This window comes from Patella vulgata, chromosome 2, assembly GCF_932274485.2.
Source record: "Patella vulgata chromosome 2, xgPatVulg1.2, whole genome shotgun sequence".
Classification (NCBI taxonomy): domain Eukaryota; kingdom Metazoa; phylum Mollusca; class Gastropoda; family Patellidae; genus Patella; species Patella vulgata.
This window is the reverse complement of record NC_065880.2, coordinates 78649330-78672935: the sequence shown is the minus strand read 5'-3', so window position 1 is coordinate 78672935 and position 23606 is coordinate 78649330. Positions and strand designations below refer to the sequence as shown.

The following is a 23606-nucleotide window of genomic DNA, read 5'->3' as shown; positions in this document are numbered from 1 at the left end:
GAAGATATTAGCCTTTGGAGGTTTGACAGACGTGTGCAATAATTTCAACCACCGTACTGGTTGATCGAAGCTAAGTCCTCCATATTTGATTAAATCAAAGTATCGCTGAACCATTCTAATCTATTTAATATCGGAGAAATCTGCTGCCATCGAGAGTTGATTAAGGCCTGGATCAGTTAATTAACGTCTAATTAGAAAACATTTCAGGCCTAAGGAAAGACCTGCAATAGGCAGATTTAGCTCTTGCATAATGCATGTTTAATAAATAAATATTATTATGTACATTATCGAGAGCATTCTGATATGTTTATATTAGAAACCAGTTGACCTACTTACTTTCACCCAGCACCGGAAGTCAATAATGATTGGCCATAGCGCCAGAGGTCATACGAGCTGCTTTTGACCCTCTGACCCAGCAGTGGGTATTCGGAAATACATTTGCTTTGATTTGTTTTCTATCCCCCTGGGGTGTAGGGGTGATAAGAATACACCCTTCGTGTCGTAAAAGGCGACTAAAAGGATCCCTGTAATGGGGCGACGTGTTTGCCGTGCGTTGCGACCTGTGTCGGTGGAGACCTTGTAATTGAGTGGAGATTTGGCTTGCGAGCCCTTCTCTGCAACACATTGCTTGGGCCCACAATTCACCTAGACAGGAGGTCAGAGTGGCCCAGTCTGATCAATCGGCTTTGGTCGTATTTAGCTGACAACTTGGCGCATCTTTCCCACAAATCTGTAATGTATGTGTTGCAGTTCTACCTATGCGTCCCGAGTGCCTACTCTAAAGCAGCGGCTTGGGTCAACCCGGTAGAGTTTATTTCTTTACTTTGTTTGGTATACCCTGTGTGTTCTCGTAAGGCGTGTATCAGCGTTATAGTAGCCTGCATGGAGATTGTAGCCCTTGGTGGCTGGAGAGGAGACAGGGATGAACCTTTTATAATACTTCATGGCTTCCCAAATGAAGAAGACTCGTACATTAAAAAGAATGTCGACCAAGAATTTGGAAACCAATGATTTTACAAATAAAACTTCCCGAACTAATGTAGCTAAAACTTCTCCTTTCTTGATTGCTAAAGGTCTTGCTGGCTTAGCTGGCGAGCCCAAACGCCTTAAGAAAATGTGAAATGGTGGCTCTGTTAGTGGAATGTGCTAAATAATCGCATCCTTCAGCCTTATTAAAATCAAAGACTTTAGCCAACATTCCAAACAAAGTTGCACCGCATAACTTTTAATTCTTCAAGAGGTGTTATTCGATCTCAGGATTTCGAAGGCTGCAGTGTTACTTACGTCAAGCGTATTTCCATCAGACGTTTTGATATTATTATTTAAACAAACACCTATATCCTGACCTTTGATACGCCAGATGTTACTAGGATGATCAAAGCTGGATTTCTTGCCATTTCAGTTACCCCATGTATTTCAAATCCACTACTTTGTTTTCATTGTCAACGCTTTGGAGACAGTAAAATCTGGTGTAAGGGGAAAGCGATGTGTACTCGATGTGGACAAGATGGTCACGACAGATTCGGGATACAGGACCACAAACAACATCATAGAAGTCCTGTTAAACCTCCCTGAAAATGGCTAATTCCATTATTCAATGGAATTGTCGTGGTTTTAAACCTTTAATAAAGTTCAAATCTTAATTCAAAAATTTAATGCCTTAGCTTTTTGTTTACAAGAAACTTCTTTTTAAAGAATTCAGATGTCTTATCACTCAGACATTTTGTTGCAGGCTTCTAGGCTTAATTTGTATTCCATTGAGAACTGAATAATTTCGTATGTGATCAGATGTTATGTAATTATTCCTGTAGACCGTTTAATTGTGAGTTACGCATACGTGCCATTGAAAAGGGGCCCCGCTATTGTAGTCAGGCCCAGGGCCCCGCTCCGGTTAAGCTGGGCTTTGCATATTGTGACTATTATTTAGTTTGTCTCGTGTAAATCACCAAATGTTCGGCGCAATATAGCCTGGTTGGTGCTGACGTGCCCTAAAACAACATTTCATTCATTCATTATATAATAAACCAGTAGCAACAAGTTTTAAGTGCCTGTGGTTTTGGTCCTACCGTTTTGCCCCGACTGGACTAATGAAGACGGGCACACGCCATACAGTGTGCTATGAGGGAAACCTTGCCCGGACAGCGGCACTGTGCATGCCAGTGTATACCCGAGACCTCGTTTTTTCGTCGCATCCAAACGACTCGACAGTTGTCCATGTCAGGCCCTTCGCCCTGCATCACTGACAAGAGGAAACCACGTCCCAAACTCCAGATGAACTTTATCGGCCAATGCAGGGACCAAACACGCGACCTCCAGCGTAGGTCGCCAGCGTCTTACGCACTTAGCCACCATGGTTACAACAAGGAAGGTGTGTTAATAGATATGCTTATTATGCACTATATAAAGTATACCCGATCTACGGATTACAGGTTACACAATAAGTAACAATATAGTGTACACGGATATCGCCTCATATGTGTGATACATGCTTGGACTGTTAGGTTAAAACGGATACAGTACGGATTTAGCGTTGATACTACACGTAAGGTAAGTGTTATGATTTTCCAATCAATATGGATAGTACGGCCGCACAAGCGGTGGAATCGTCACCCGAGGGGAGAATTTAGGAGTAACAGTTGTTGTGTTCTTTTGTTTACCCTCTAGAAAACCCACTGGCGTGCACGTAAAAGATCCCTTGGCAGTTGGAATTCGATATAAGAGTAGGCCGTAGTGCCGCTGTCCGGGCAAAATTTCCCTCATAGCACACTGTATGGCGTATGCCCGTCTTCATTAGCCCAGGTTAGGAGCAGAACAGTAGGACGTTCAACTCCATTTCATTTCATTTCATTTCATTTCATTTCCTACTCCTTTTCACGTACAAGCGGAGAATTGAAACCACGCCACTTGACTTAATGACAGACCCGATGGTTTCACGCGCAGGCGTTAAAGCACTAGACCCCCCCCCCCCGCCCAAAGCTGTATAGCGCTTATGGATCAGTTGGTTCCCATTTTCTTAAGTTACAATATTTTTTCATTGTTCAGTGTAAATCTAGTACATTTAGATTCCATAATATAGGCACATATATAGCTGTTGTAAATGACTTTTTAGGAAGCCAATTTCATGTATTGTCGACCATGTCGATAGAACACAATAAAAGACGTCTAGTTGAGCCCAAGTCCTCAAAAAGAAGGCATTAATGTATCCTCGATAATTAAAGAACCATACACACCCAAGCCACATGAACAAAGTAATAAAATTGGTTTTAACCAAAAATTAGTTATGACCTTCTTTATTTTGTTTATTGAAAGAGAGTTTATATTATTGTGATGCAAGAATATCTAGAACTGAAACTTTATATAGAAATATAAAGGCTATTGTCAATTTCGATTATATTTTGGAGAATAAAACTGCCTAACTTTATGTTAATAGCCCTTAAAATCCTCTACCTTATAGGGCCGAACAACTAACTCAATATACGTGATACGTTTTCAAACAACGTTAGCCCGTCAGTCTTCCAAACCAGGACCATGTTTCACAAAAACTTAAATCTCCTTAAAATCGTCTTAAACTAAAATGCCATCCTAACTTAAGATAGTTGCGTTTCACTAAGCATTTTAGATAAAATCCACTAAAATAATATTGTAAGTTAAAAACTATTTTAGGGACAATTTGAACTAAAATCAATTTTAACTTAGGACAGCCGCCACCCTCTCCTAACCTAAAACCACGACATTAACAAACAATGATTAGAGTTACGTTGTGAGATCTATTGCGACATTTAGATATATTTGGAATAATAATATTGCCAATGGCCCGGGCTATATAATTTAAACATACAATCATTCACAAAAAATAATTTTCATTCAATTTCTTTGCATTGCATGGAAAATATAGCTGCGGCCCGCCCGTTTATTTTATTGTAAGGCAATATAAGCAATTAGATGACGCCCCAAATTAAAACCCCAAGAACAAAAAAAAAACCCTCAAAACCCCAGTAAACAAAACTCTTTGTTACTATTTTATATATTACCATATGATTTAAGTATAAATTATACCATTTTCAAAAAATTAATAGATCCCACCCCCACCCCCAACGAAAAACCTAAAAAAAAAAAAAAAATCCACTTAATATCTAATGTCTACAAAATTTTGTAGAAGACCTCGAGATCCTGCGATCCTGTGATACTTTCTCGAGATCTCAATTTAATGTTCTCGAAATCCCCAAATAAATTTCTCGAGAATCTCCCATCCTGCGTTAACGATCTCGAGAATTCGAGTTAATGTTCTCGGGATCTTGCCATCCTGTGTAAATTTTCTCGAGATCTCGGGTATTTTTATGTGTGCGCGTAGTTTTAACGTATTCTCAGCGCCCCACAACCTGTTGTTTCGGAGTTTACCCCCCCCCCCCCCTCCACACACACACTTTCCCGAAAACCTTAATAGCACGATAGTGCCTACAGTTTTTAACGGTTTCGTTTCAAATTTTGTGTTTTAACCGATTTTCGGTATTCAGTGTTCAGCGACAAGGATAACCCCTGTTAATTTTCAGCAATATAAGATTTCTGTCCCAGAGAGATAACAAGCACGCAAACACGATTGAGATTAGATTTCTTGATGAATGCTAGACCCTTATACAATTAATTAAACAACCAAGTTTTCCTTTCGAATAATCTGCTGTTGATGCATAGATGCCGCGTGGGCGTATCTCCACACACTGCGTGACTATCGTTTAAATTTCTTTTGAATCATTAGTGTCACAAGCAGAGGAACCCTATTTATTTTCGGCGGAACAATGAACTTTATTGATTTGCAGCGCTCCCCGAAGTTTTGTTATGGCGTTATTCCTATTTTCTGGTAAACCTTGTGAACGCGTTAGAGCCCAGAGTTTTTCAAGATTTTTTATTTAAAATCTGCTCCGAAGCATTTGTGCCACAAGACAATAAACTCTGTTTAGCTTTATTCTAAAACAAAATATGGCCCGAAAACCATGCAAAATATGACATTTTCAATTAAACGTCCCCCACACATTAAATTGAAATAATTTAACAAGAAAGTCTGTAATTCAAAGCTTTACACATTAAAGCTAACGTGGTAGGGTTTTGAATTTCATATTTGGTGTGAAGTATTGGGGCCATAAGACGAAGAACCCAATCGATTTTAATCATATTTCAAATTTAGTGTAAATCATGGGTACCCTATCGATTGTCCGTTTATTCTTTCATTAGTTAGCAGTATCCTTTGTAACAAATGTTAGAGTATTTTTTTTTATCAAATTTGGTGCAAAGTATTGGGACAACGATTGCTTTACAACGTGGAGACACTATCATTTAAGGTTTCATATTAACTCGGGATCTCGAGAAAATTGACATAGGATGTCAATATCTCGAGAAAATTTACATAGGATGTCAATATCTCGAGAAAATTAACTCGAATTCTCGAGAAAATTTACACAGGATGTCAATATCCCAGGAAAATTATCAGGGGATTTCGAGAACATTAAATTGAGATCTCGAGAAAATTACCAGGTGATCACGGGATTTCGAGAAAGTATCACAAGATCGCAGGATCTCAAGACCTTCTACAAAATTTTGCATGACCCCTATACGCTTCCGTAGCTGATAAGGGACATGAAAAATAATATAATTGTTTTTTTATAATTTTCACTCAAGTCAATTTTAATTTTCACCCAAGTCAATTTTAATATAATTTGTTTTTTTATAATTTTCACCATTTTCACCCAAGTCAATTTTAATTTCCACCCAAGTCAATTTTAATATAATTTGTTTTTTATAATTTTCACCCAAGTCAATTTTAATATAATTTGTTTTTTATAATTTTCACCCAAGTCAATTTTAATATATTTTGATTTTTATAATTTTCACCCAAGAATTTCCACCCAGCGCGTGACGTCATCTCAATTAGCCTCGTTTCCATTGTAATGTATTATGTTTTATCTTTTAAGCGGTGGACACACTAGCCGAATGATTCGGGCGAAGCATTCGGCTAGTGTGTCTACCCATTCGGCCGAATAAATTTTCGGCGCCGATTAATTCGACCTAACGATTCGGCTGATGTGTCCACTGCTTTATATGGTTCTCATACTGTAATTAGCAGATTGCGATGTATTATGTTTTACCTTATATCAAATAGATATTTTTATACGCCCACATTTTCATATGGACGTATATTGTCGTCACCCCTGTCCGTCCGGACGTCCATCCATAATTTGTTTGTGGTCACTATACAGGTCACAATTCTTATCCGATTTTGACAAGACTTGAAATATAGGTTTATCCCCAAAAGATCTAGGTTCCTTTCGATATTGGCATGTATCGGATTGAAACTTCATGAATTATGGCCCTGGTTGTACGAAAAGTCACTTTTTTTTAGCGTGTGGACACTCTAGAGGTCACAATTATCATCTGGTTTCTTTCGATATTCGCGCTTATCGGATCTTAACTTTCTGAATTACGACCCTTGATTGTACGAAAAATCTCGTTTTTAGCTTGTGGTCCCTCTAGAGGTCACAATTTGTATCCGATTTAAAAAAAACAAAAAACGTTTGAATATATCACCGTTACGCCCTAATGATGATTGAGTTCGAATTTTCTGAAAATCTGATCGAAACTGCCGGGCAAAATGGTCGCCCCTCGTACGCAAACTTTGAGAGAGAGAGAGAGAGAGAGAGAGAGAGAGAGAGAGTTTAACGTCCACTCGACACAAACTAGATCATTAGTGTTTTGGAAACGAGGCTAATTGAGAAGACGTCACGCGCTGGGTGGAAATTCTTGGGTGAAAATTATAAAAATCAAATTATATTAAAATTGACTTGGGTGAAAATTATAAAAAACAAATTATATTAAAATTGACTTGGGTGAAAATTATAAAAAACAAATTATATTAAAATTGACTTGGGTGAAAATTACAACAAACAAATTATATTAAAATTGACTTGGGTGAAAATTAAAATTGACTTGGGTGAAAATTATAAAAAACAAATTATATTAAAATTGACTTGGGTGAATATTAAAAAAACCAAATTATATTATTTTTCATGTCCCTTATCAGCCACCGTAAATGTCTATAAAAACAATCTTTGTAGGCCTACAATTGTTTAAAATTGCCAATTTCTTGGTATTAGGCCTACAGTCCTATAATACTAGACACACCATATGCAAAGTATTTACTTATATGGTTTGGGGGTTATGGTGATTTGTAAAAAAATAATCTCAAATGTGTTTATTGAAACATTTTTATAGGCCTATTTGAAATTAAATTTTAATATAATGAATTTATTGTTAATAACACAGCGTAAATCAAAAAAGTTTTATATAGGAGCCAAGGGTATTTTATATTGGGGAAAAAATCATTATAATTTAGTAAGATAGATAGGAAAAAAACCATTTTAATTTAGTAAGATAGATAGGCATTATCCAATAAGGAATGTGGCTCTTTGGAATTTTCAAAGTATTATTGAAAGGGCGCACGGACTGACATTTCAAATCTAGGCATCGTGTTTTAGTTTAAACGTTGTTAAATACTTTTAAAATTCGACAATAATTTGCAGTCTAGATTAATCATTTGAGTCAGAAATATCACGTTTGTGACAATTTTCAATAGTTTCTGTTATCCAAAATACCATAAAACTACGAAATTCAAGCGATTTAATATAGTTTATCGATACAGATAAAAAGATAAAAGATAAAATATATTTTATTAGCGTGTCACCATCTACATGTATACAAAAGGTTTAAAATATTGATACATAGTTACATAAAAGAAGATGCCAGCCGATGACGACTTATGAGACACGATTAAAATTTTCACATTAATATAATCAATAAATTACATAAATAATAAAACAAAAAAAACCAAAAAACGAAAAAAAAACAAAAAACAAAACAACAAATTATGAAGTTAAAGTCTCACAAGCTCTTTCATGGGATCACGTGGGTAAGACGCTAAAACAAAACAAAACAAAAAACGAAAAAAAACAAAAAACAAAACAACAAATTATGAAGTTAAAGTCTCACAAGCTCTTTCATGGGATCACGTGGGTAAGACGCTAGCTCGCTAGCCTGGAGGTCGGGTGTTCGATCCTTGCTTTGGCCGAGAAAGTGCATCCAGATTTTCCGGCGTGGTTCTCCCTTGTCAGTGATGCAAGACGGAGGGGCTGACAAGGAAAGCTGTCTAGTCGTTCGGATGGGACGAAAAACCGAGGTCCCGTGTACACATTGGCGTCCACGTAAAAGATCCCTTGGCAGTTGGAATTCGATATAAGAGTAGGCCGTAGTGCCGCTGTCCGGGCAAAACTTCCCTCATAGTACACTGTATGGCGTATGCCCGTCTTCATTAGCCCAGGTTAGGAGCAGAACAGTAGGACGTTAAACTCCATTTCATTTCATTTCAACAAGCTCTTTCTCAATTCAAACATCTTAATGATACACATTAACATCGAAGCCTGCGAGTAATCAAATGCCAAGGTCACGAATCAAATGCCAAATTCAAGGCAAACCCACCAATACATTTCGAAGCGTATAATAGTCAATAAAATCATTTTTTATTTTACCTCGCTACGACTCTCTGTTCATGTGCAAAAATTACTACAACGTATAATACTGTCCCCATTGACATTGTACCCGCCAGTTCAACCTGTCAACAGTTTTCAGTTTCGAAGGGTATTTGCGGGCGCAAGCAATTTTAACTAAAATCTATTAAAATTGCATTTTAAGCTACAATCGATCTTCGTGAAATGCATAAAATTTAAAATTTCATTTTGATTTTAGTTAAAATCTATTTTAGCGATTTTACCTTAAGTTTTTGTGAAACAGGGCCCATACTTTTATTTTATTAAAATAACGTGCACTTGGGCCACGCACTGAAACTCTAAAGAAACGGCAATTGATTATCAGTTCACCCGACGAAACAATTCTCCCGAAATCTAAAACAGGTTACGTGTCCGAATAAGCAGTTTTGACGTTCACGTCCAAACAACTCAATATTTTAAAGATGCATTATGGGAGGTTAGATAAAGATCTGGCAGCCCCACTATAATAGTTAGAAACTAGATAATGTAAGTGAATTTGCTGAAAATTTCAGTCAAATTGATCCACTCTGAACCGAGATTTTAGCGATTGAATTTTCGGCCTAGCCTCGATCATGATTACTATAGTCCGTACGATAAAAAACATAGTCTCGACTATCTCGTTCATGATTAAATTATGAACAGGAAATCGAAACCTAATCCAATAAACATCGCAGGCTAACGATGACATCGAGAGTTGATTATGGTCTGGATAAGTTAATTAATATCTAATTAATAATTTAGATAGGCCTAATGAAAGACCTGCAATAGGTAGATTTAGCTCTTGCATAATGTATGTTTAAACTGAAATTTTGAGACAAGGTTAATACTCCACTCCTCTATATTTTTGCGCTTAAATGTCATACGTACACGGACTTTTATTTATGAGACGATGTTAAAGTACTATATTATATCAATTTCAGCTTTCAAATCTGTCACAATGGTACGTTTAATCAAGTGCAGCAAGCTTAGTAAATTAATAAGTACGGGATTACTGATATTGATATCAATGAACTTTGTAATGATTTACAATAGAAGTAACGAATACAAAGTCCCAGAAATAATCGAAGTTAGTCAAAAGTACATAAGTTAAGTATTTTTATTATATTTTGTTCCCAATCTATCGAAGAAAGCAGGGGACTATTTAAAATGTGTCCGTCCGTCTGGCTTTCCGTCCGCTCGTCTTCTGTCTGTCCGTCACACGTTTAGGGACGCAATTATAGCTTTCCTTTTCTGCTTAGGGTACGCAGAGATAAGCAATTTGATTGGTTAATGCTTTGGGACACGATAACTTACATTATGCAACAGTTAGATCTGCCTCCAGGTCTTTCTTTAGGCCTAAAATGTTATCTAAACTATTAATTAGACATAAATTAACTTATCCAGACATAATCAACCCTTGATACCATCGAATATCTCCGATGTTGAGTAGATTTAATTTTGATTTAATTTAAAAATAGAGAAGCGAGGCTTAGCTTCGAACAACGCAGTACGGTGGTTGCAATTAATGCACATATCTTGTCAAACCCTCAAAAGCTAATATCTTCGCTCGCAATAGAGTAATTTGAATGAAATTTTCGATATTTTAATTTTGCATTATCCATTTTCTAACTATTATAGCAGGAATGACCAGCTCTTTATCTAAATCTTAAATAATGTATCTTTAAGTGAGAGTGGTGAAACTTGGTGTATAGTTTCATCACATCAATAGCTTGACTAAGTTCGATAATGAGCATTTGCGGCTCATGGCATCCAGCGCGATAGGCAATTTGATTGGTCGAGACTTTGGATTCCGACAACTTTGATTCTAGTTTAGTGATATATTATAGTGATGAAACTTCGCGTATAGTTTTATTACATCGATACCTTAACATAGTTAGATGCTAAGTATTTTCTGCTTAGTCGAAGTAGAGACTTCAGTCTGATTGGTCGAGACTTTGGAACACAATAACTCTCCTTCTAAATGAGGAAGAATGTTCAAACTTGGTGTAGGTGTCTATTAGGCGAACCCTCCGACAGAATTCGATCACGCGTATTTTCCATGAAGGCTAAGCAGAGATAAGCAGTTTGATTGGTTGAGATTTTGGGACACGATAACTTTGGTTCTAAGTGAGTGAAAGTTATGAAACTCAGAGTATAGATTCATTATATCATCAATACCTTGACTAAGCTCGATGATGAGAATTATTTACTTAGGCTAAGTACCGATATACAATTTGATTGGTCAAGTAAGACTTTGGAACATAACAACTCTGCTTGTTTTTAGGTAGAATGTTTAAACTTGAGCTAGGAGTTGATTAGGCGAATGTCTAGACTGAGTTTGACCGTGAACAGTTTATGCTTAGTATAGATAATCAGTCAGATTGTTCGATACAATTTGAAAGAGATAAATGCGCAATTAATTATAATATGTGTCATCTATTTTGGGCTGCATTCCGGCGGGGGGACATCAGCCCCATTGTTGGCTTGTTTAAAACTGTTTTATAAAAAAGTATTACTAGCAGGATACCCGGCTTCGCTCGGGGGTCATAACTCCGAAACCGGAAGTGGTAGATTAACGCCACCTGGCCTATGTTACTCCCCGGTCCGAGCTACCCCTATACCCCAAATTTCAGACTCGGGGCAGACCTAGTGTAGCCGCCAACCCTGAACAGACCGGCTTCGCTCGGGGGTCATAACTCCGAAACCGGAAGTTGTAGACTAACGCCACCTGGCCTGTGTTACTCCCCGGTCCGAGCTACCCCTATACCCCAAATTTCAGACTCGGGGCAGACCTAGTGTAGCCGCCAACCCCGAACAGACAGACTTCGCTCGGGGGTCATAACTCCGAAACCGGAAGTGGTAGATTAACGCCGCCTGGCCTATGTTACTCCCCGGTCCGAGCTACCCCTATACCCCGAATTTCAGACTCGGGGCAGACCTAGTGTAGCCGCCAACCCCGAACAGACCGGCTTCGCTCGGGGGTCATAACTCCGAAACCGGAAGTTGTAGACTAACGCCACCTGGCCTGTGTTACTCCCCGGTCCGAGCTACCCCTATACCCCAAATTTCAGATTCGGGGCAGACCTAGTGTAGCCGCCAACCCCGAACAGACTTCGCTCGGGGGTCATAACTCCGAAACCGGAAGTGGTAGACTAACGCCACCTGGCCTATGTTACTCCCCGGTCGGACCTACCCTTATACCCCAAATTTCAGACTCGGGGAAGACCTAGTGTAGCCGCCAACCCCGAACAGACCGGCTTCGCTCGGGGGTCATAACTCCGAAACCGGAAGTGGTAGACTAACGCCACCTGGCCTATGTTACTCCCCGGTCCGAGCTTCCCCTATACCCCAAATTTCAGACTCGGGGCAGATGTAGCCGCCAACCCCGAACAGACAGACTTCGCTCGGGGGTCATAACTCCGAAACCGGAAGTGGTAGACTAACGCCACCTAGCCTATGTTACTCCCCGGTCTGAGCTACCCCTATACCCCAAATTTCAGACTTGGGGCAGACCTAGTGTAGCCGAATACCCCGAACAGACCGGCTTCCCTCGGGGGTCATAACTCCGAAACCGGGAGTAGTAGACTAACGCCACCTGGCCTATGTTACTCCCCGGTCCGAGCTACCCCTAGACCCCAAATTTCAGACTCGGGGCAGACCTAGTGTAGCCGCCAACCCCGAACAGACAGACAGACAGACAAACGACAGTCACAAATATATATATAGATATATCTGTTGTCTACTCTTCCTGGTTAGTTTTATAAAATATGATACCTGACTCTAAACCCAGGTAGCCACGCATATATTAGTGAAGTATCATGGGCAATGAAAAGAGGACACCGCTTTATCCACCTTGTCGGCAATCTTTTAAAGAATAAAAGAACGTAGAAAGTAATTCGAACTATCTGAGACTCCATCAATTTACCCAAAATCTCCACACAATTTTACCGCAATCCATCTCTTAAATATCTAAACAGGACCTCTGACAATAGGGAACCAAGCCGGAAAATCTCTGATCTCCAGGTTAACGAACTAACGGTTACACTCTGCAAACCTCAGCCGAATCCAGTACCCTACATCTATTCGAATCCCCGGTTGTACGTAACAAGGAGTAGGGTCGCCTGTCCAACCTCGTGGGTTTTCTCCGGGTCCTCCGGTTTCCTCCCAATGCTAAAGACCCCTACGCGCAAGCGAATTATTGAAATAAAATTAAACCATATGTTAGTCCCGAAATGACCTAGTTTGTGTCGAGTGAACGTTAAACCCCATTTCTCTCTCTCTCTCTCTCTCTCTCTCTACCCTACCCTAGCCTCGGTTGTAACTACTTTCAAGTTCCCGGATTACCAACGGCGTCGCCCATGACGACGCATTTGAAGAAGGGTTTATCATATACATATTTCAAAGTCTGAAGCTGTTTTTCTTTCAGGTTTCTCCGATTTTCTTTGAACAAGGACATTTTAGCTCTGAAAATTCTAACACACTCTTCGAACGACGCAATTTTGAGAACTTCTTTCTAAAAGCGGCAGGTTTTCATAATAAGTCAACCGGTGCCACATCGCGATTGTATAAATGTAGGTACATATCACTTACCGTCATACATTCGAGGCTAGATGTAGAGTACCGGAATCTGCCTAGGTTTGCGGACTGCAATGGCTTACTGAACCATCGTGGCTCCGATCGACCTAAAAGCCGGATGATCTTTGAATTTATTTAGTTTGTCACGAATATTTATCGATACAGGTTCACATTAGGAATAAGGTTTAGGATATGTAGTATAATGGTTCATATTTATACTAGATTGCAGGAGGTGTAACTTGCAAGTAAGTTTAGTAAGGTCCAGCCTTATGACCAATTAAAAATTTAACAGAACACGATTTTTATGGGAAACAATCTGATTATTTACGGATGTATATTTTTTCTAGTACATCTTGTTTCTTGGTAAGTAGAACTTATTTTAAATCCATTTTGCAATCAAAGCCTTTTACACAACCGGCAGGTTCAAATTTAAATGGGGGATCACGAGGCTAAGTGGGTAAGACGCTGGCTCGCTAGCCTGGAGGTCGGGTGTTCGGTCCCTGCATTGGCCGAGAAAGTTCATCCAGATTTTCCGGCGTGGTTTACCCTTGTCAGTGATGCAGGACCGAGGGCCTGACAAGGACAGCTGTCTTGTCGTTCGGATGGGACGAAAAACTGAGGTCCGGTGTACAAATTGGCGTTCACGTAAAAGATCCCTTGGCAGTTGGAATTCGATATAAGAGTAGGCCGAAGTCCCGCTGCCCGGGCAAAATTTCACTCATAGCACACTGTATGGCGTATGCCCGTCTTCATTAGCCCAGTTTAGGAGCAAAACAGTGGGACATTAAACCCCATTTCATTTCATTTCATTTCAAATTTAAATGGCTTTAGCTTCTTGTGACATTATACTAAAAACTTTAATACACGCAAATGTTACGAAAACCCATGCATTCCTCGATACCGAATTCAGATTCTGATATATATATATTTTTAGATCACCACTTTCACAAAATGATAAATGGATTGTAGTGGCAACATCGTCATTCCGGGAACAAGATATTACAGCTTTGACCAGAATTCCTGGATGGAAAGTTGTAGTTGTGGCACTGAGACGGGGCGCAATCCCGACAATACGGTAAGAATAGTTCCATTCCTATTTTCACTATTTTAATAGAGGTGTCTTCGTTAGAGTCCATCTCATTGTTTATGTAAAGGAGCTAAATCGCTAAAATTCTAGACCTAGAAATTGGAAAATTTCATTCAAATTACTCTATTGCGAGTGAAGATATTAGCCTTTGAAGGTTTGACAAGACGCGTGCAATAATTTCAACCACCGTACTGGTTGTTCGAAGCTAAGTCTCGCTCCTCCATTTTTAGCTTAAATCAAAATATGGCTGAACTGTTCTAATCTATTTAATATCGGAGAAATCCGATGCCTGGATTAATGTCTAATTAATAATTTAAAAAACATTTCAGGCCTAAAGAAAGACCTGCAATAGGCAGATTTAGCTCTTGCATATTGTGTGTTTAACAAAACATTTCAGGCCTAAAGAAAGACCTGCAATAGACAGATTTAGCTCTTGCATAATGTATATTTAACAAAACGTATTTCAACTATTTTTTGGTTTGGAAATACATCTCTCATGATATGAAAAATTGAAAATCTTTAGTTAACAAAACATACATTCCGCCAGTTTTGTTGTTGCGAAACACACCGTCCTCTCATGTAAAAGAAATCTACATCCTTTATCCTCTATCATCTTATAACCGACCTCAATTATCGGATTTCAAGCTAACCCAATAAAAGAAAAAGGTTTTGAACTTCCTCTTTATTCATAAAAGAAATGTAAGAAGCCGTAATATCGACTTTCATTTAAAACGTATATCTTCTTTCCAAAAAAAAAAATGCATTAATACAATGCATAAGGGCGTCCCCTCCGTTCTGCACCACTGACAAGGCTAAACCATGCCAGAAAATCCCGAACAACTTTCTCGGTCAATACCGGGATCGAACCCGCGACCTCAAGGCTAGCGAGCCAGCGTCTTACTCACTTAGCCACAGTGACTCCCTAAATTAAAACGTAACGAAGTATTAAAATAGATGCGTGTGTGAGAGAGAGAGAGAGAGAGAGACAGAGAGAGGTCTGCCATTGAGTCAACAGGCGTGGTTTCGAATCCCCGGTTGCACGTGACAAGGAGTAGGGTCGCCTGTCCAACCTCGTGGGTTTTCTCCGGGTCCTCCGGTTTCCTCCCACTGCTAAAGACCCCTACGCGCAAGCGAATTATTGAAATAAAATTAAACCATATGTTAGTCCCGAAATGACCTAGTTTGTATCGAGTGGACGTTAAACCCCATTTCTCTCTCTTTCTCTATTAGTATTATTCTTTTAGTTTCGTGTTGTTTTTTTTCAGATTAAACAACTGTGTATATTTAGACATTGCCCAACAAAATCAACTTGGTTATAAAACAGCAGATTTCATACCAGAAGGGAGCTACGCCAGAAAAAATATCGGTTATCTTTATGCTATTTCTCATGGCGCCAGATTGATTTATGAGACCGATGACAACGTGCGCCTATGGGGTGGATTACAACGATTTGAATTTAAGACGATGATGCGAGGTTTGGTGTATGCAGGCGAAAACAGTTTTAATCCCTATCGCCATTTTGGCCAACCTACATTGTGGCCTCGTGGTTACCCATTAAGTTCAATAGGAGAGCAAATAAACAATGAATATATCTTAATGCATGAATTTAAAACACCCTTAATCCAACAGGGTATAATATCGAACGATCCAGACGTCGACGCAATGTTAAAATTGAGTCGCAAAACGACAAAAGCTCATTTTAACGTTACGTTTGATACCAGAGCGCCACCTGTGATTTTACCAGCTGGTGTGTTCTCTCCCTTTAATTCCAAAGACACACTCTTCCTATACAATGCTTTATGGGCACTAATGTTACCCACAACCGTGACAAATAGTGAGACAGATATCTGGCGCGGATATTGGGTCCAGCGACTTTTATGGGAAATTGATGGCAATTTGGGATTTTTTCCACCCAATGCTGATCACACGGATAGCGAACATACTTCTTTAGATGAGGCTGTCGTCGATGAAAAACGTGTTTATTTCCAAACGGAAGATGTGATAAAGTTCTTAAGACAATGGCAATGTCCTCGGGATTTTACATTCTATGATTGTATTATGAGACTCAGTAGTGGAATGGTGAATCATGATTTCTGGGACTATAGTGATTATGATTTGGCAAAATCATGGCTGAATGATCTGAAAGCAGCAGGATTTGTGTTGCCGGAAAGACGCAGACCCAAACCCAATTTTCATATGCAGTCTATTTTCCAAAATATCAGCTACAGTAATTCAGCGGTTTCTAAAGACGTCCAGGAACCCAAGGCTGTGTTTTTTTGGCCTTCTGAACAGAATCCACCTTCATTATATTCCAGTGCTCCGGAAACCAATGGTATGTCATTGAATCACATAGACAGAGTGGTTAAAATGTGTTCAGATGTTCAAGTCTCCATCTCACACGACATGTTTGAAACACACAAACAATACGAGGACATATTGTTAATAATAGTGTTCAATTTCCCACATTTATATAACATCGATTATTTACAGACATTATACAGTATTCATTTCCCCCAGATCTTGTTTTGTGCAAACGATTCTACACAATTTGTAGCGGCTTCAAAAAATCTAAAACAAAGGGTGAGCTTCGTTAAAACTTATACCATTCAAGGTATCCTGATATATAATTGTCTAAGCCATGCAATAGCTATGAACTATGACGTCAGTGGTTATATCATTATGGGTGATGACGTACTACTCAATACTTGGAATATAGCAGATCTACCAAAAGATAAATTTTGGTTTCAAAAATCTCTGCAAGTTTTTAATAAGTCAGATTCTTATGAACGAAATCGTTGGATTTGGTGGAGACGAAGATGTGGAAAAAAGGCGTACAATAATTTGTTCAACTTTCTACAAACGATCCCATCTCTTAATCCTGAAAAAGCACCTATAATCCATGACTTTACTAAGATGCTTAAAAGTAATACACAATCGGACGATGGACTTTTACGAGCTGTGTCGGATTTTTTATATGTACCAAAGCGTTTTCAGGACCGTATGTTATACTTTTTAGAAATCTTTTCCCGACATGGGGTGATGTTGGAATTGGCGCTACCTACTGTAATGGGAGGATTGGATCACCGCAAAAATATTGTGCCCGTGCGTGGCGTCGTTTTATGGTACGAAAAACGTTTGAACTACACAACCAGTTTCAACCCATCAAGTCATTTTATGCACCCATTGAAGTTAGGCATAGAAATGAAAAAGGAGAAAGGTTGGCGTTTTGTTTGCTCACGTGTTATCCCATTGATGTTGCATGGGGTATCAAAAAAGAATTAATACACTGATGTGTCTGAGAGAGAGAGAGAGGGAGAGAGAGAGAGAGAGAGAGAGAGATGTGGTTTAACATCTACGAGCCGAATGGTTAGCACGTGCGCGTCGTATCATAAGGTCTGTCATTGAGTCAACTGGCGTGGTTTCGATTCCCCGACTGTACGTGACAGTAGTGTCGCTTGTCCAACCTCTCTGTTCTGAGAAAGACCTTAGAAAACATTCTCAATTACAAATGATTGTTATAGTCTATAAATAACTTTAATGGGTTTAACTATGCTAAAATATTTTACTTTGTAATGGTAATATCTATGCTCACGTATTTTATTTTGTAATGGTGATATCTATGCTAAAATATTTTATTTTGTAATGGTGATATCTATACTCACATATTTTATGTTGTAATGATGATATCTATGCTCACATATTTTATGTTGTAATGATGATATCTATGCTCACATATTTTATTTTGTAAAGGTGATATCTATGCTCACATATTTTGCTTTGTGATGGAGATAACTTATATGCTCACATATTTTATTTTGTGGTGGTTTTAACTATGCTCACATATTCCGTTTTGTAATGGTGATAACTATGCTAACATATTATGTTTTGTAATGGTGATAACTATGCTAACATATTATTTTTGTTAACTATGTTTACATATTATGTTTTGTAATGGTGATAACTATGCTAACATAATATTTTGTTTTGTAGTGGTGATGACTATGCTCACATATTATGTTTGGTAGTGGTGATAACTATGCTAACATATTATTTTTGTAATGATGGTGACTATATATATGATAACATATTATGTTTTGTAATGGTGATAACTCTATTCACATATTTTGTTTTGTTAGGTTGATAATACGCCCTTCTTCATTAAGCCCGTTCTGACATTAAACCCTCTTTCTCTAGATATCGATACTTACATTGTAAATGTTATTCTTAGATGCCCGACAAATTCTAGGAATACAATCGAATCTCGTTTGTTGTATCGCTAACCAAATCTATCAAAATATATATTCGTATAAACTTGTATATTAATATCCGGTTAGTCGCATTGTCCATCAGCTAGATTATATCAAAGTACCCATCTCCGGTGACCAACAGAGTCGAATATTCATCAAAACAATGTAAGTGTAGGAGGGGTTTACATATGTGATGCGCTGTGTGATTGTTCATATATATGGGGGACTTCCTTTAACTCACTCGGGAGGACACATAAGCACCAATATTTAGAATTGTGTACACGTTTGTTCTTTGTACACTGCTAAAAATGAAATGAAATGGGGTTAAATGTCCTACTGGTCTATCCCGACTAGGCTAATGAAGACGGCGGGGGGAGAGGGATCGAATGGTTAGCGCGTGCGCGTTGTATCATAAGGTCTGTCATTGAGTCAACTGTCGTGGTTTCGATTCGATTCCCGGGTTTTACATGACAACCTTATGGGTTTTCTCTGTTGGTCGCGAAATGACCTAGTTTGTGTCGAGTGGACGTGAAAACTCTCTCTCTCTGAAGGAAATTTCGCCTTTCGTCCAGACAGCGGCATTACAGCCTACTCTTATATCGAATTCCAATGGATCTTTTACGTGCATGCCAATGTGTAGACGGGACTTCGGTTTTTCGTCCCATCCGAATGACTAGACAGCTGTCCTTGTCAGGCCCTCCGCCCTGCACCACCGACAAGGGGAAACCACGCCGGAAAATCCCGATGAACTTTTTCGGACAACACCGACACATGTTAAGATTCGCATTTATCCTTTAAAATTTATGCCTGAGAGGGGACGGAAAATGGTCTCAGAATGCGTCAAGATCACCATAAACGTGGTAAAAGCACGATTTCTAGCGTTTCCACCATGCTTTTACCACGCTTATGGTGATCTTGACGCCTTCTGAGACCATTTTCCGTCGCGGTAGCAGCGTAGTAAGGACGCCACCCGGGTCTGACGGGGGTATTACAGGTTGTTCAGTAATTTGAAGAGAGAGAGAGAGAGGGGGTTTAACGTCCACTCGACACAGACCAGGTCATTTCGGGACTAACATATGGTTTAATTTTATTTCAATAATTCGCTTGCGCGTAAGGGTCTTTAGCAGTGGGAGGAAACCGGAGGACCCGGAGAAAACCCACGAGGATGGACCGGCAACCCTACTCCTTGTCACGTACAACCGGGGATTCGAAACCACGCCAGTTGACTCAATGACAGGCCTCATGATTCAGTAACTTGAACACCCGAGTGAGAACAAAAGGTCCTGTGTATAATGTGTAAATAATTACTTTTTTTCTTGCTTTTGAATGTCATTGGATACACTCAATGTACAGACCAACATTTGTTATGTTTAAAAATCGTGATGAAAGAATTATGGGTTTCAGCAGATCCAGGTTAATTATGTATTTGGTTTGGCCACGTGTATTCTCATGATCGTCCTCTCCATGTCTCTTAACTTCTAATCTACAGCTATTATAAAAACAACATCTATGGTCTAGTGCACATGTTTGATAAAGAAATTGTGGTGTATTGGCCACAGGTACATGAGGACAGGAGCGCCTTTCTTATGCCTATGCCGCTATGGTGCACCTATGTCACATGTGATTTTTTCAAAGATTTTGACTTCGTTTTTTTTCTTCATAGTTTTAATTTTTTTTAATCTTCTGTATTTTTCTTCCTATGTGTTGCTAAATCATATAATATTTACTATGATCGTATTAAAAAAAAATACCTTCTGATGTAGGCCTATATAATAAAAGAGAAAGGTAAGACACTTTTCGGTTGACATTTTTTTTCTCCGTGAGGTACCCCTGTCACTATTTAATTCAAAATCGTGAATAAAATTGTCTTGCCTTACAAATCAGCCACTCGGTTCCTTTCGATATATATTCCATTCGATAAAAACACATTATTTCAAATTTAAAAAAAAATGCTAAGTCAGTTTATTTGCCATAAATCACTCGGGATTTTTTACAAATGCGAGATATAATTGAAATATTAACAATTTTAATTCTTTGAAACTGAATTTGTTATTTACGAAAAACATAAAAAAAATAAAATCAGTTTGAATCGTATGCTTTATCAATTTCAGTAGTACGGTATAAAAAATATTCTTCACAGTAGTTAGCACATATCACGGCGTAGTTCATTTCCATCCATATATTCATGGTATCAACATTAAACCCCATTGTTGGCCATTCCATTTGATTATTGTTTACCAATATTGTTTAATCATATTTACTATAATTTTCCTAGAGCTTGGTAAAAGATTTGATTGAAATTTAGCTACCTTATTGTTTTTACTGTTATTGGTATAGTTTATTAGGCGACAGGTTTTGTTTGTATCATATTGTATGGCATTTGATGGTTCATTTGTCAAGTTTTATTTTTTGTTATTTTAAAATTGTAAAGGATATAAAGAGAGAGAGAGAGAGAGAGAGAGAGAGAGGGAGAGAGAGAGAGAAATGGGGTTTAACGTCCACTCGACACAAACTAGGTCATTTCGGGACTAACATATGGTTCAATTTTATTTCTATAATTCGCTTGCGCGTAGGGGTCTTTAGCAGTGGGAGGAAACCGGAGGACCCAGAGAAAACCCACGAGATTGGAAAGGATATAAAAATGTTATTTTATAATTATTCAGAGAAAACTTAAAATTATGGTTTGATTTTATCATTTCAACATCAGAAATAAAACCAGTTTCTAAGATCTAATATGTCTTTTTTTTTAGTTATTGTGTTATTGTTATTTTTTCCAACTCCAGTCAGAAATAAGACCAATTTCCTTTAATTTTAACCCAATTAAAAATTATTAAAATAGTTTTATTGTTGATTTTAACTTAGTAAATATGATGTAGACATATATGTAGTGTACATGTAACTGCAGTTTTTTTTTTCCTTACGATTCATATCCTTTTATTAAGTTTCATATTTTATTTGATATTTCATAACTGGTCAAAGAAAACATACTTCCTAGTTCGATTTTATTATTCTATAATCAGAAAACCAATTTTCAAGATCTCATGATTTTTTTTTTTCATGATTTTTTTAAATATTGTTATTTTTATTACTTTTCTGTACGAAATATTGCTGATTCCCTTTAAAGTTTGTCCAAATAAAAAGGTAAAAACAATATTTTTGTGGTAGATTTTAGCATATATGTGTACAATATGAGCCTGTACCAAAGTCATTCAGTCAGTCAAAATATTATTTTATCATTTTTGCCCGTTTTTGACAGAATTTTGGTAAACGCTGCTTACCTATGTGTATATAAAACCAGCTACAAAAATAAAAGTTCTGAATCGATTTTGACAATTTAAACAGATTAGTGATTCTCGGGATTTTTTCTAACTGTGTGCAAAATTTCATGTCTCTAGCTGAAAAATTTAATTTGGGTTGGCACATGCTAGTAGTAGTACTATTAGTACATATAGTTATAGGTCACAGATGCACCATAAGAAGGGCGTTCCTGTCCTCGTGTACCTGTGGTATTCGCATATAGATTTTTTTAAAAGTATAATATTTGCAAAACGATTATTTAAGGATAGATCTGTTGGCTTTCCTTGATGAATGTCTGTTGTTAGTGGTGTTAATTTAGTAGAATTGATTTGGTACTCGCTTGTCTACAAATTGAAATGTGTTCACTCAATTACCAATCTAAATATTATTAAAAAAATGCACAAGAAGAAATTTAATCGTTTATTAAACCAATCCAATCCCAATATTATGATGAAGTTCACTTCAATTCAGTTCCTTATTCGTTGAGCTAACTGCCTATCAGATACAATACAGTATAATACGCAAAACATACATACATGCACATGTGAAATTATTTACAATAAGGCTGAATTTGCGATATTATGGTATTTTGATATGAACATTATAAAAATTTACAGAAAGGAATACGACTTTAGCCTACCTATAATAATTTATGAGAAAACGAAAAGTTTGGAATCGGGTTAGAGTGCGACTTGATTGAATTTTGAAGATTATCACGCCTGGTGCGGGCTTGAATCAATCTCACCCCCTTCGTGAATTTGACCTTACAAATTTCCTACAATCTCCAGTTGACTTTCTTATGGCAGATTTCTTCGGGCGTCGATATGTGGTCGGTTTCTCGTCGTGGGCGGCCCACCAATCTCGGCACTATGGGTGCCCCTTCGGGATGAGGCATCCCACCAATCATGTCGTTTTGGGCGTCCCATTGATCAAGTCGTGGGCGCCCAGCATTATGCATTATGTACGGCCCGACAATCATATATTGTCATAATAAGGCGCCCCACCAATCATGTCATTATGGGCGCTCCTCCGGAATAAGGCACCCCACAGATCACGCCGTTTTGGGCGCCCCATCAATCGCGTTATGGTGTTAAACTTGTGATTCATTATGAGGCGCCTCGCCATTTGGCCTCTTATATAACGACATGATTGGCGAGTGTCATTGGTTGGGCACCCGGTCAATGTCGTCGTGGGTGCCCACTAATGTCACTCGGTCCATACGCTTCGTATTGCGCCCAATGGGAATGGGACTAATGCAGACATCATTCCTATGAAAAGTTGAAGTTACAGATGTGGAACCCTTTTGTTATTTTCTGCAGGTGGGCATTGACATGAAAGAACATAAATATGAAGTTATGTAGAAGGATTATGTTTCTGGCTAGACGGTAAACATTAAACTGAATACCTCAGTCACTTTGAGATATATATGGTAATATCATGTATATAAATTATATGGTTAAATGCGCAATACGAGGTAAAAGAATTATACCCGGACAATCCTACTCATGTTCGAGTCAGAAATTAAAGTGACAGTGACGACAGTATTGTGGAACGACAATGTGTAGGATATTGCCGGGTCGCAAAATCATGGGTGATAATAACAAGTGTCATTTTCAACCGAAGATGGCATTTACGATGCAAATCGCCAATTGTGTATACACCTACGACGTGTCCGGATGATAACTTCCACCCTTTGTATCATTCCTCCAGTATAATTCGTCTGGTTTGCTGAATGGACAACTGTTACCATTCCCGAGTAGATCGAGGTGCCTCCAATTGTTTGTGCTGGTGTATCCTAGGCCTGTAACCAAGGTGTCTCAAATATTCTCCATC

At 38.3% G+C, this 23606-nt stretch overlaps 1 protein-coding gene across 1 annotated transcript; it reads left to right on the top strand.

Moving 5' to 3' along the window:
• Positions 1-11626: 11626 nt before the first annotated feature.
• On the top strand, positions 11627-18424 carry LOC126811761 (uncharacterized). The gene is made up of 3 exons (XM_050537651.2): positions 11627-13505; positions 14077-14217; positions 15495-18424. Exon 3 carries the CDS (start codon positions 15694-15696, stop codon positions 17509-17511), a length of 1818 nt encoding a protein of 605 aa, XP_050393608.1. The 5' UTR covers positions 11627-13505; positions 14077-14217; positions 15495-15693; the 3' UTR covers positions 17512-18424.
• The last annotated feature ends 5182 nt before the right edge of the window (positions 18425-23606 follow it).

What these genes read in the sequence shown, in the direction of transcription:
- LOC126811761 (XM_050537651.2), top strand. Translation starts at nt 15,694, where the DNA reads ATGATGCGAGGTTTGGTGTATGCAGGCGAAAACAGTTTTAATCCCTAT.